Source organism: Eptatretus burgeri, chromosome 7 (assembly GCF_056783735.1).
Source record: "Eptatretus burgeri isolate ZD-2024b chromosome 7, Ebu_testis_v1, whole genome shotgun sequence".
Lineage (NCBI taxonomy): Eukaryota > Metazoa > Chordata > Myxini > Myxiniformes > Myxinidae > Eptatretus > Eptatretus burgeri.
The window spans coordinates 65,082,915-65,095,841 of record NC_140967.1 but is presented as its reverse complement, the minus strand read 5'-3'; the positions used below and the strand labels follow the sequence as shown (position 1 = coordinate 65,095,841).

Here is a 12,927-nt window from a genome sequence, read left to right as displayed (position 1 = left end):
AAGCAATTATGTTAGATGTAAAAAATTTGTTTTGAAGCAGGTGAACGACCTGGCCAAAATCATGAAGGCATTAGGCCTTGCTGCGTCTACAGTGGGAACAATACGTGAAAAACAAGTTCTTTAGCAGCTACGAGGTGAAGCAGACAATCCTACTGCCACTCCTCCTCCCTCCCAATAACCCCCACTCCAACATTTCTCCACTTCTCGCTGCACCACTACTTCAAGCAGCGATCAGTACAGTTTCTGGTAGGTATATTTTTTTTGGGCATTATTATTAACATTTTATCATAAAATTATCGAATTTCTAAATGTGTTTGAAAAAACGTTTTGGTGCATTTTTTGTGTGTTTGTATGACGTTTTGGAGTCTAAGCTTCTTCCGTAGGAATGCATTTTCAATTGATGGAAAAGTCAATGGGAAAATAGGGTTTGTTCTCCGGAATTTCGCTTTATGTACAACTTTTCAAGAACATATATATTCCATAAATCGAGAGGTGGGTGTATTGGAGAGGTCGGGGGAGGTGGGGGTGGAAGGTGCGGGGGGGGTGGGATGAGGGAGGGATTGAGGAGGTGGGGGGAATAGGTGTTGGAGAGGTGGGGGGGTAATTGAAGAGGACAATGGAGGGGTAGGGTATGGGGAAGGAGAGAGAGAAAGGTGAAGAGGAAGTAGAAAGAGCATGCATTGGGTAATTACAAGCTGCCTTCTGAGAATTAAAAAAATTGAAACAACTGGTCTTCAAAGGCTGGCATGATAAGCAGTTTTAATGAAACAGTATTGCATCAAAGTTTTCACTTGAAAGTCAAATTTCACTAAGAAAAAAGCCTGAATGGCATGCTGAAGAATGAGAAAAAAAAGGCAAAATGTTAGGAAACAGCAACAATCACAGCAAACGAATGGTTAGTATTTATGGGAAGGTATAATTTAATACAATAATTTTTTTTCAGTTTTCCATTTAAGTTAACTATTGGGGCAAAGAGCAAGAGGGGAAAAAAGAGCAGGATACTACAATCCAAAATAAGTGTCTCCTTATTCAAGTTGCAAAAATACATTTTTTAATAACTTCCTCAGTAAAGTAAGGCCAAATTTTTTTTTTTTTAAACAAGCACACTGATTAATGGAACCACATTCCATATAAGCCAATAGCTCAAAATCACGAGATCTGTGAGAACAGCAGCAGTGGGCCCGGAAAAAAAAAGGCATGTAAAGTGAGGGTTGTAGGTTCATTGGCATGCAGTCAGGTCAGGTATGGGAGCATGCGCCAGAGCAGTGCGTCGCTGCATCCACTTTCCGCCGGTACTCCAGGTTCCTCCATCTGGCCATCCCCCAGGCAGATGCCGAGCCCATCCCCATCTCCTTGAGATGCTGATCAACCTGCTGCAACCACGAGGCACGTAGTCGGCCCATTGGCCTCCTCCACTCACAAGACTCCCTCGCTGAGAGAATCTGGTGAGCAGGATCAGCATCAGGAAAACAAGCCACATGTCCATACAGCCGCAGCTGATGCTCACGGACTATGCAGGTAAAAAAATCTCATTGGAGTCGCTCTCAGCAACCGCTCGTTGGACACAAAGTCCGACCAGCGATAGCCGAGGATTCTCCGAAGAGACCTGGTACCAAAGGAATTAAGTCTCTGTCTCAGATCCTTGGTCAGAGTCCAAGTCTCGCATCCGTAGAGCAAGACTGGAAGTACCAAGGACCAGAAGACTCGGATTTTCATCCTCCCGCACAGGTACCGGCAGCGCCACACCCCGTAATCCAGTGAATCCATGACTCCCCAGGCCTGACCCAGACGTCTATTGACCTCCGACTCACAGCCAGCAGAGACATGAATATCACTGCCAAGGTAAGTGAATCTCTCCACGACCTCAACATCCTCACCACAAACAGGCACAGACAGGACAGCAGCATCCAAAATGTCATTGAAAGCCTGGATCTTAGTTTTGATCCAGAAAACACCTAATCCCAGCGGCTCCGACTCCTTATGCAGCACCTTGAGGGCCCCCAAAAGGATATCTAAAGTCTCTGCAAGGATGAATGCATCATCTGCGAAATCAAGGTCAGAGAACTTGACATTCCCAAACGATGCACCGCAGCTTGATCTCTCTGACATTCTCCCCAGAATCCAGTCCATACAAGTGCTGAAAAGTGTGGGGGCCAGTACACACCCCAGACAAACTCCAGTAACAACTGGAAATAAGTCAGAGATGGTACCACCACATCTCACAGCACTCTCAGTACCAGAGTAGAGTTCATACATCAGATCGATCAGTTTTGGTGGCACCCCACGAAGACCAAGAATCCTCCAGAGGGCATCCCGATTCACGAAATGGAACGCTTTACAGAGATCAATATAGGCTACAAGCATCCCCTGCCGAAACTCTCGTCTGCGTTCAGTGAAGACCCGAAGAGCAAGGATACGGTCAATCGTTGACCTCTTTGGTGTAAAGCCTGGCTGCTCTGGACGGTGGTGCTCAAGCAGATGCTGGCGACCCCTATCAAGAATTATCCGAGCAAAGACCTTGCCCGGCACTGAGAGCAACGTCACCTCTCGATAGTTGTTGCAGTCTTGGCGATCACCCTTCCCTTTCCAGAGAGGGACAACAAGGCCCCTCTGCCAGTCAGTTGGGATGATGCCTGTGTTCCAGGCAAAGCACAGAACTGCATGCAACGATACGAGTGCAGCATTTCCACCAGCCTTGAGATGTTCAGCATGGATGCCACAGATCCCTGGAGCTTTACCCCATTTCAACCGGTTCACCGCAGCCTGTGTTTCCACAAGCGAAGGTGGACCACAGTTGATTGGAGGGTCAGCAACAGGGATTGTAACACCCCTGATGTCCAACTTGACAGCTGGTGGATCAGCCTGGTACAACCACTCAAAGTAACCGTCCCAGCGGGCCTTCACTTCGGACTCCTCTGTCAAGAACCTACCACCCTCTGCTCTAACTGCAGTACACCGAGGGATGGGCTTGGATGAACGCAATGCATGAATTCCCGTTAGCAGGACGAGAATCCCTTGACCACAGGTGATGCTCTACCCGCTCACATATCCCTCGCACATCGGTTTCCTTGTCCACCCTTAGCGCATGTACAGTTTTACGCCTCAGCTCCCTGAACAGCTCAGCTCTGCCATTCAGCCTAGCCCTGCGACTCTGGTACATGGCATCCAGTGTCCCTCGAGAGACAAAATTCTTCTTTGCCCTCCGGTGAGTTCCACGACATCCACCGGCAACATCAAGGATGGTGGTCTTGAAGGCACTCCACAACTCTTCAGGACCTCCCAAAGTACCCAGACCCACAAATCTCCACTCAGCCTGTTCGCAAACTCCTTAGCTACCCTCTCATCCTTGAGTTTGCCAACATGCAGCATAGGCTGGGATGGTATCATTCTCCTGGATTTAAGGTGCAACTTCAGAGTTGCGACAACATGCCGGTGGTCAATATTGAGGAACTGAGCACTCCGGTAGACCATGCAGTTCTGGATCATCCTCAAACGACCATCAATGAGGACATGGCCAATCTCCTTTGCCACACCGCCAGCTTTGGAATACCAAGTCCAGCTATGAGCTTGTGAGCGCTGAAACCATGAACCAGCCACCCTAAGTCCATGACTTCTTGTAAAGTCAAGGAACTTCGTGCTATTCTGGTTCATAGTTCCTGACCCATGGGGACCAACACATGTCTCATAAGCCCTATCAGTTCCAGTCGATGCATTGAAATCCTCCAAGACAAGAAATGTATCTCGTCTGGGGCACTGATCAACCACAGACTCGAGCGTGGCGTAGAACGCATCCTTCACAGTGAGATCACTCGCCTCAGTCGGAGCATAAACAGAGTCCAGGGAAATGACACCCAAGGAGTGATGAATCCTTAGTCTCATCATATGCGTGTTGACCGGTGTTACCTCAATTATCATTGGAGTCAGCTTATTGGACACAGCTACAGCAACTGCTTGGGAATAGTAACCATCAGAGCAACCAGACCAATAGTAGGTGTAACCACCCACCATGATCTCGCTGCAGTCTGGTCTCCGAACCTCAGAGAGTGCTGCAATAACGATATCCAAACGCTTGAGCTCAGATGATAACAGAGACAGGTGATCATCCTCTCTTAGGGATAGGACATTCCAGGCACCCACCCTAAGGGACCACTTCAGGTTAACCCAAGGAGACCGCCGTCTGGTGGACGACACCTCAGCACCACTCCGACACACTCTCCCACAATCTGACCCGGGAATGTTACCCCATGGTTTCCCTCCTATCATCAAAGATTGGGGGTCCGAAGGCTTTGCCCCAATCCCGTCATCTGGTGAGCTGCCCTGCGAAGGGAAGCTGCACATGAGGTACTCCCACGGAGTGGGTTTTCAGATTTCTTTGCGTTTTTGTGTTTTGCGGAATGAAGGGTTTTACGGTGGCCGGAGTGCAAATCCTGCCACCAACCTCCTAATAAGAAGTAACCCAATTGCAGGAGGACGTCCACAGATACAGTTGGGTACAAGACATGGATGGCCGTTGGCTCACAAGGAGCTCCTCCACCCTTTGACAGGTTTTGTTTTTAATCCTGCTGGGTGTCCATATCCAAACACCGTCCTCACCAAAAAAAAAAATAAAAAAAAATAAAAAAAAAAAACTTGGTGGGGGGAGACGGTTTAGTCGCCGACAACCTGACCATGGAACAGCTTAGTGACGAATCCTTGAGGGATTGATCTGATGTGACGAATCCTGATTGAGTGACGAATCCTGATTGAGTGACGAATCAATCAGGCTTGAGGTTTACATGATACCTGCAGCAAATCACAGATCGAATCTGGCCTGACCTGACTGAAATGGCTGGACTGGTCATCACTGCCAGCATTTATAAAGTAGCAGTTCCAATTATGTCTGGTCACAATGAAAGCAATGAACAAAGAAAACGAGTTGCATGCGAAATCCAGTTGGGAGGCAAGCAGAATAAAAACTAAACAAACCATGACATATGATTTTTTTTAAAAACAGCATTATTGTCAACAGGAAATGTGTGTACTGCTTGGAGTTGCCCAATGTTATACAATTTTGCAATAGCTCTCAAATGTACAAGAACACCTCCATGGCAAATGCACGGAAGGAAGATATAACTTCCATGAACCAATTTGTATTCTTAAGGTAACTGCATGTGGCAAAGCAAACAAAATGCACAATGTAATGAACCAAAAATAAATAAATAAATAAAACAAATTAACAAACAGGCAAACAAAGACAGTTTACAACATGCTTTCCTCACACAATACGGCAACTCAGGTCCTCATATGTGTAAAGATGAAACATAATATTCTGCACAATACAAACAAATCTCTGATATGTAAAATTGACAAAAGCCAGGAGAATTTGAAAAAAAAGTGCGATTACCCCACTCGGTACCGTCGCCTGAACTCCTGGCCTCACCGGCCCCCTCTCCATCCTCGGTTGCTCCCAGGAAATCAAACTCCTTTAGTGCTGCCTCTGTCTCAAGATCATCCACCAGATCTGCAGCAAGGCCCTCATTACCCATCTGCACACACAGGCTCACAGTCAGTGTGCCCATTGGGTATGTCAGACTTTCTAGCAGCACACTAGTTTTGTTTTTTCTTTATGTAGAAAAGATTGAGGCTCATGGAAGAGCTGAATGTCTAAGGGTGGAAGAAGAGAATGTTCGACAAATTCCAACAAGAAAAAGAGCAATCAGAGATTGCAGACCCTCGCCAGGACTTCTTTTGTGTGGTGTGTTGTGTGGTGTTTGTGTAGTTTTGGGTGGTGTATATTGGGTGGCGTTTGTGTACTGGTGTGTTACGTAATTAGAGACATCATTAGAACTGCCGCTTTATAAATGCTGGCAGTGATGACCAGTCCAGCCATTTCAGAGATGATGATTTTTGAAGGTTTTTTTTTTTTAAAATAAAAACAATATGGCTGCCGAATCACATGATCGATGACATCAAAAAAAAATTGTGAACCATTTATCCGGAGATAAAATATGACCCTCAAAAATGTTCATACTGATCAGATGTAGTATTCTACACATGCAATTATGACGTCATAACGAAGGCACCTATGACGTCATGAAAAATCACAGCCATTCCCCATGAGTACATGCTATGTGTCAAGTTTCAATTTTTTCCTTGGTGTGGTTTCAGAGATAGAGGTCCAAAGTTTTTCCGTTTTACCAACATGACTGCCACACCACGTGACCTATGAGGTCATCATTATCATTAAAACATTCTACATGAGTAGTCGCACCAATGGTGAAAATTTCATCTCAATCCGATAAGTGGTTGCGGAGAAAAACACGAAAGTTCTGTGTGGACAAATAAACAAACGGACTCAAATGCAATACTCTCTCCTTCGGCGAGGTTAATATGGAATCGGCAAAGCCTAGAAGCGAACGTAGAATTCTTACATTGGCTTCTTAAATATATGAAATTAAACAGTATTTTTGCTATGAAAAAATAAATATTACCTTAACATTACCTTCACAACAACAACTACACCACCTAGAACAGGATCTCATCTAAAAAAATAAATATTACCTCAACATTACCTTCACAACGACAACTACACCGCCTAGAACAGGATCTCATCTAAAAAAATAAATACTAGAAGCGAACGTAGAATTATTCTTACATTCGCTTCTGACTTTACCTACAACTTGTTCACAACTGTATACGCAATTTCCGGTTACTTCGGCCTGGATTCAGGATCAGCGATCAAATATCGTAAATCACGAATAAAAATTCTTTTTTGATGATGCAGGAGATATCTTTATTAAAATCAGTGGAGGAAATATACACCATGTCTGATATTATTTGGGTTTTTCATGTCTCCAACGATGCCTTTATCTCCCGGCATGCATCATTCCCCATGACAAAAACCGGAAACAAAAAAAAGAAAACAGAAGCAAAAAAAAAACGGAAGCAAAAGGGTCATAGCTAACGACACGGATTCCAAATTGCCATGGTATTGTGTTGTTGTTGTTGTTGCTTCCTATTCTCTCATGTGCACGCGTTAAGTAATATTCACAAGATAGAAATAAAACCCAATCGTGTTTATACACCGCACAGCGTTTAAAAACAACCGGAAGCAAAAGGGTCATAGCCAACGACACGGATTCAAAATTGTCAGGGGTATTGTGTTGTTTCCTATTCTCTCATGTGCACGCGTTAAGTATGAAGCTCACTGCGTTCGCTAATAATGTAAAGGATGGGTTATTTGCTTGTATCTTGAACTACTAAACTACTAAATTGAACTAAAAAACCCTTTACATTTGGAAATGCCAGCATGATTTAAATCACAATTTTAAGTGATAGGTGAAAATAAAGTCTTTAAGTGCTTAAGGGAGCATTAATTGGTCAATAAAGTTGTGAATACATTCCATGAATCACCGAATGATTGCATAAATCATAGATGATAGCAGAGCTTAAGAGTTGTCATACAATGCCAGATGACGTTATGAGCTCCAGTTAGGAGCACTTGGTGGAGAATGACAACCTTAGGCTTCTTGCTGGAGTTATGACCGACCCCAAACGGCTCATCCTCTTCATCGCTGGCATCCGCCCTCAGGAAGTCAAACTTCTCCAGTACAGCCATTGACTCCTGGCGGGACTTGTCTCCATTTCTGGAAGACAACACAAGTATCATAGTTTTTCATGTTACATTTTCAAGTTACATTTTCAAGTTCATTCATCCATGAGCATGAACCTAAGAATGGAAGGAAAATTAATGAGAAAGGGAAGAGGGGGGGGAGTTGACTTCACAAAATGTACATTGCAGATGTTTAACGCATTTACCACATTGCAGATCACCAATCACTCAAATCATCAAAATAATTGGGGGGGGGGAAGATTGAGGATACAGGTGGTCTGGAGGCAACAAAGCCATGCTGCACAACACACCTCTTTGAGTCACGATCCTTTGAATTAATGGCGAGAATGTCACGCCCATTGAGGAGCTGCTCTATGTTCTTGGCATCCTGTGCGCCATTCTGCTCAGGGCCAGAGAGGCCAAGCAGAGCACGTACACGTTGTGAACGCACATCCAGGATGGTATCCGTATAGCCCACCTCCTGCAGGTACCTGGTTGTGTGACATGAGCGAACACAAAACGTACTAATCAAAGGCAAATTGGAATAAAAGACAGGAAAACCATCCATCTCCGAGCATACAGCGTGTTGCACCATTTAATGTTGTCATGGTAAATCCATGTCACACAGTGCGGTACTTACTGACGAAGCAGTTGCCTTCCTTGCCTCCACGTTAACTGGCTGTTTGGTGCGAGTGCTGGAGATTCCGTGTCATTCATTTCTTCTAAAAAGAAGCAAAATACAAGATAAAAATGAAACGTAAACAAATCTTTCAACTCTTGGAAAAAAATGATGACAATTACAACCGAGATACACCCTCATATAATGCACTTAACACAAGCAAAAAGTCCTTATCGACAAATTACTTCCACCAGAATTAGGGATGGGTTAATCCACCCAGAATTACTATTTGGAATGGTTTAATCAACACAAGAATGATGGAAGGGATAGTTGTGCCGTGACACCCCCCCCCCAACCCACAATCTCACTCCCTAGAATTAGGGAGAGGCTAAACCAGGCAGCAATGTACGATACACATTTATCTCGAGGTTGGGGTCCTACGCCCGTCGCTTTGTTGACAGGTTTAGTCAAAACACAGCATGTTACACTTCATAAACATGTTGCATGTATATCTGTGAGTCTCAATGAGGATGTAAAATGAAGTAAAAACATGAAATAGGGATTTTTATGACATGTCAGCATTATGGTGATGGTTGTTGTTACCCCACACACGCAAAGCGAAGAGTGGTGTTAAGCAATTTGTTCATGTCCGTCTGTCTGTCTGTCCACAGATGTCAGTTCATGATTGAGGAACAACTTTTTTAAATTGAATGTTACATTTTGAGCATGAATCGGAAAACTAATCTGTCCTCCTGTTCGCATATGAAGAGAGAGGAGCGAGATATTTTTATTCTGTCTGCCTGGCAGTCAAACAAAATTGAAAATCATTCCAAACGAGAAACTTACTGTTTTTAAGGACGTTATAAAGGACGCAAACAACAGGCACGAATAACAAAGGTAACATCGATGACATCACATTGTCCATTACATCACCCTATCATCGATAGGGTGATGTAATGGACAATGTGACAATGGCAATAGATTCCGGAATTAATTTTTTGTACGACTTCTACAATCTTTATTTATTTTAAGTTTATTGTATACTTAAACACTGTAGAACACAAATTGCCTCATCACTTCCAAGAACCTCTAGTTTTGCAGTACTTGGACATGCTAAATAAGATGGTGCATACGGGTGATGGAAAGGACTGCTTCAATAGCACGAAACTTCCAGAATTTTTTTTAATCATTATTATATTTAAATTGAAGTATACACTTGAACACTGTGCGGGACAACGTGTCCAATGAACTCTCGAGTTTGTGTGCTCCTTTCCTGTACCATTATATATATATATATATATATATATATATATATATATATATATATATATATATATATATATATATATATATATATATATATATATATATATATATATATATATATATATATATATATATAATGTTGCGAATTCGCGCCCGCCGGCGTGCGAACGGCCACGTAACTCGAATCGCGGCACGTCGCCCACCGGACGGACAATTCTGTCGTGACCCTCTCGGACTAACGCCGGGAGCTAGTCACGGGTGGGCCTTTCGGCCTCACCACGATCGTGCCAATCGGCCCCCGCGTGGGATAGGGTTGTTCGCCAAACTTGACCTACCTAAGTACACACGCGGAGGGTAGACAGGGCGATCGCACCTCGCCGCAAGTCGACTCCGGACACGGGCCACTTAAGCAACCCGTTCCGTACTAGCGGGATAACTGAGCGGTGTTATCGTCGGCCTCGACGGTTCCGATTAATTATCGGGCATATTAAGCCCACTACCAACCCTTTACGTGAAGCAAGATGGAGATTCAATTAAAGAAAAGACGAAGCGAAACAGGAAAAACAGTTCAACATAATTGACATTTATTCCGCGGCACACGGAGAGCACACATATACAATTACAACAATTATGCACCAAAAGCAGATGTAAAGGCCCAGTCACACCTTGACGTTTTAGCCAACGTATGTCGATTTTTGAATTTTTTTTCTAAAACGCTGGCACATGTTGAATACGTTATGGGTAAGTTTTGATAACATTGAGAGCACGCTGAAAAACACTGCCATACGTCGTTGTACGCTGGCTTTAAACGTTGTACTTTTTGGTTGTCCTCAAATTTTTTCATGCTTGAAATTTCAGGACGTATGCCGGCGTATGACTCACACGTTCCGCTACGCTGGCCACAGGTTGTATGCACGGTCTGCGATCGTTGACAGACGTCAACACATGCTACTCGTAAGTTAATCATAAGTTGAGACACGCCGAGGTAATGTTTAGCGTACCCGAAACTTATTTCTAACCTATGATTAACATGTTGTTGGCACGTTACGCGATCGTTGCCACACGTCGACAGACGTTACTTTTAAGTTACTCATAGGCTGAAAGACGTCGGTATAAAGGATCATCTTTGCGTCAGCGTCCACAGCCACGGCCAGGACACTTATTTGCAGCATTCTTCAAACTTTTCTTCGGCATGACGAGGATGTTCACACTTCGATGTCTAGCTTGACTATGATTCCAATTGTCCATCGGCAGCGTCTATTTAAAATAGTCGAGTTTGAGCGTTTTAACACGTTCAGAAGAAACGCTTCAAATTTCCAAACCCCAGCGTCAAAAAACAAAGGCGAGTGACAGCAATTTAAATCGTTCATTGTAAACAATGAAAATAGCTGAGTGGTACCGTTTAAAAGTCGTTGAGTGTAAAAAAATCCAATTGTTGAGCGCAAGCGTCTACTTTCAATAGTGGAGATGCAGCCATTTAAATCGTTGAGTTTATCATTTAAATCGTTAAATCGTTAAACGCAAGGACGATCCATCATAACCCACACCCTCCCCCTCACACTCACCTACTACTGCCAACATGAACAAACTACTACTAATACTAATACTAATACTGATACTGATACTGATACTGATACTGTTACTGCTGACATGGACATCGACTCAAAAAGGACTCGAAAACACTGTTGGGTTCCCCTTTTATGAAAACCATTTTTATATACCAATTCCCAAAACCGCTGGGAACACGTCTTTATATGGCAGTTGTAAGCTAGAAACACGTTAATTTATTTTTTTGTCGACTGGAAGACGTCATTGGAATACGTCTACATACGTCGATGTGTGTTGGGACTACGTAAAGAATTGGTTCAAAGCACGTCAAACATAAGTTAGAAATAAGTTTCGCGTAAAAAAGACATTACCGCGACGTGTTTTGACTTATGAGTAGCTTATAAGTAGCCTTTGTGGACGTGTGTAAGCGTCCACATATCGTGTGTAAAACTTATCCCCATCGCATGTGGAACGTGTGTCATACGCCGAGTACGTCGTAAAATTTTGAACATGTTTAAAATTTCTTGACGTACTCTACTTACTACGACATATGATAGCGTACTTTAGCGTTCTACTCACGTATACCAAACTTACTCATACCGTATTTGACGTGCCCCAACGTTTTAGACACATTTTTCTTAGGTCGGCATACGCTGGCAAGATCGCCAAGGTGTGACCGCGATGTTGTCACTTCCATTTCTACGGCAGTTATGATTCGAATCGTTGTGCGTCAGCCTTTTAATAGGCTACGTCACGACATCGTCGGCGATGCGTGCAACGCGCTATGCCTAAGTTAGACTATCGTTGGGCATCGGTTGTGTAGGCCGACAACAGGTTCAGCATTCGTTGGTATAAGTTATCTATAACACAACGAAACGTTCTGTGTCCGTTACCAATGCGTTATACATAAGACCAAGTCGCTATGAATACGTCCGAATCTTTAAAAAAAAACATCAAAAGTTCAACGTAAGCCAGCGTTTTAGATACATTTTAATACGTTGCCATCGCTGGCTAAAACGTCAAGGTGTGACCAGGCCTTAACAAAAGAAACACAACAATGCAGATCTACTACCGACTACGCGAGCACACGGCAACACTTACACAGTTTTACTTTACAGACGGCGCCAACAACACATTTACTCAAAAGCAAAAGAAAAGGGCCACCCTCAAAGACAATGGGACAGACGGGGCCTGTGGGCCGCGAGACCGGGTGGATCCTACCCGTGTCTTGTGATGAGCCACAAATGTGGTGGCGCGGCGGTGCCCCGACTCCGCGCTTCTTCGCGGGTTTCGTTGGCACTGCTTGGAGTGGGGTGGGAACGGAGCCCCCCCTTTTCGCACTATCTCAGCGCGGGGGGGGGGAAAGGGGGGAATTGTTGATGCTCTGGGGAAAGAGGATAGCTGGCTTGCTTGGGTCCCGCGACGAGCGACTCCACTGCGAGCTCGTCGCCGACCGCCGTCTTCCTTGCCTCGGACCCGAGCTATCCGGTCCCCTCCGCCGACTGCAGCAAATCACCTCGACCGCGCTCCAGGCTCCAGGCTTCCTCTCTCTGCAGCTCCCCGACAGACTCCGAACCCCGACAGACTGCGAGCTCCACTCGGCTCTCTGACCTCTCCAGACTGACTCTTCTCAAACTGACTCGACTTGACTGACTAAATTCGCCCCACGCTCGGCGCTCTATAGGCCGGCAGGAGAACCCATATGCAAATTTCTGGATCAGAACGAGCTCGGGGGTGGAGCCATGCTCGCCCATTGGACGGAGAAAAAGGGGCATGAGTCTCCCCTGATCCTATAATTTGCATATCTCGATTCTACTCCGACGCGCCTGGAGGCGGGGTCAAACCGCCCCGCGCTTTCTGATTGGACGGATCAGAAGTGGGCGTGTATCATTCCTGATCCGAA

General features: G+C 44.6%; 1 protein-coding gene across 6 annotated transcripts in view; it reads right to left on the bottom strand.

Moving 5' to 3' along the window:
- Positions 1 to 12,927, bottom strand: part of STRN3 (striatin 3) — a 180,959-nt gene that overhangs the window by 119,382 nt on the left and 48,650 nt on the right. For 4 of the 6 annotated variants that reach the window (XM_085888843.1, XM_085888845.1, XM_085888840.1 and 1 more), the window contains 4 exons: positions 8,232 to 8,313; positions 7,903 to 8,082; positions 7,499 to 7,625; positions 5,384 to 5,525 (listed from right to left, as the gene is read on the bottom strand). In XM_085888843.1, the coding sequence (XP_085744969.1) occupies positions 5,384 to 5,525; positions 7,499 to 7,625; positions 7,903 to 8,082; positions 8,232 to 8,313 (531 nt within the window). The remainder of the gene's footprint in view (positions 1 to 5,383; positions 5,526 to 7,498; positions 7,626 to 7,902; positions 8,083 to 8,231; positions 8,314 to 12,927) is intronic. The other 2 variants (XM_085888844.1, XM_085888841.1) reach the window with 1 other exon arrangement.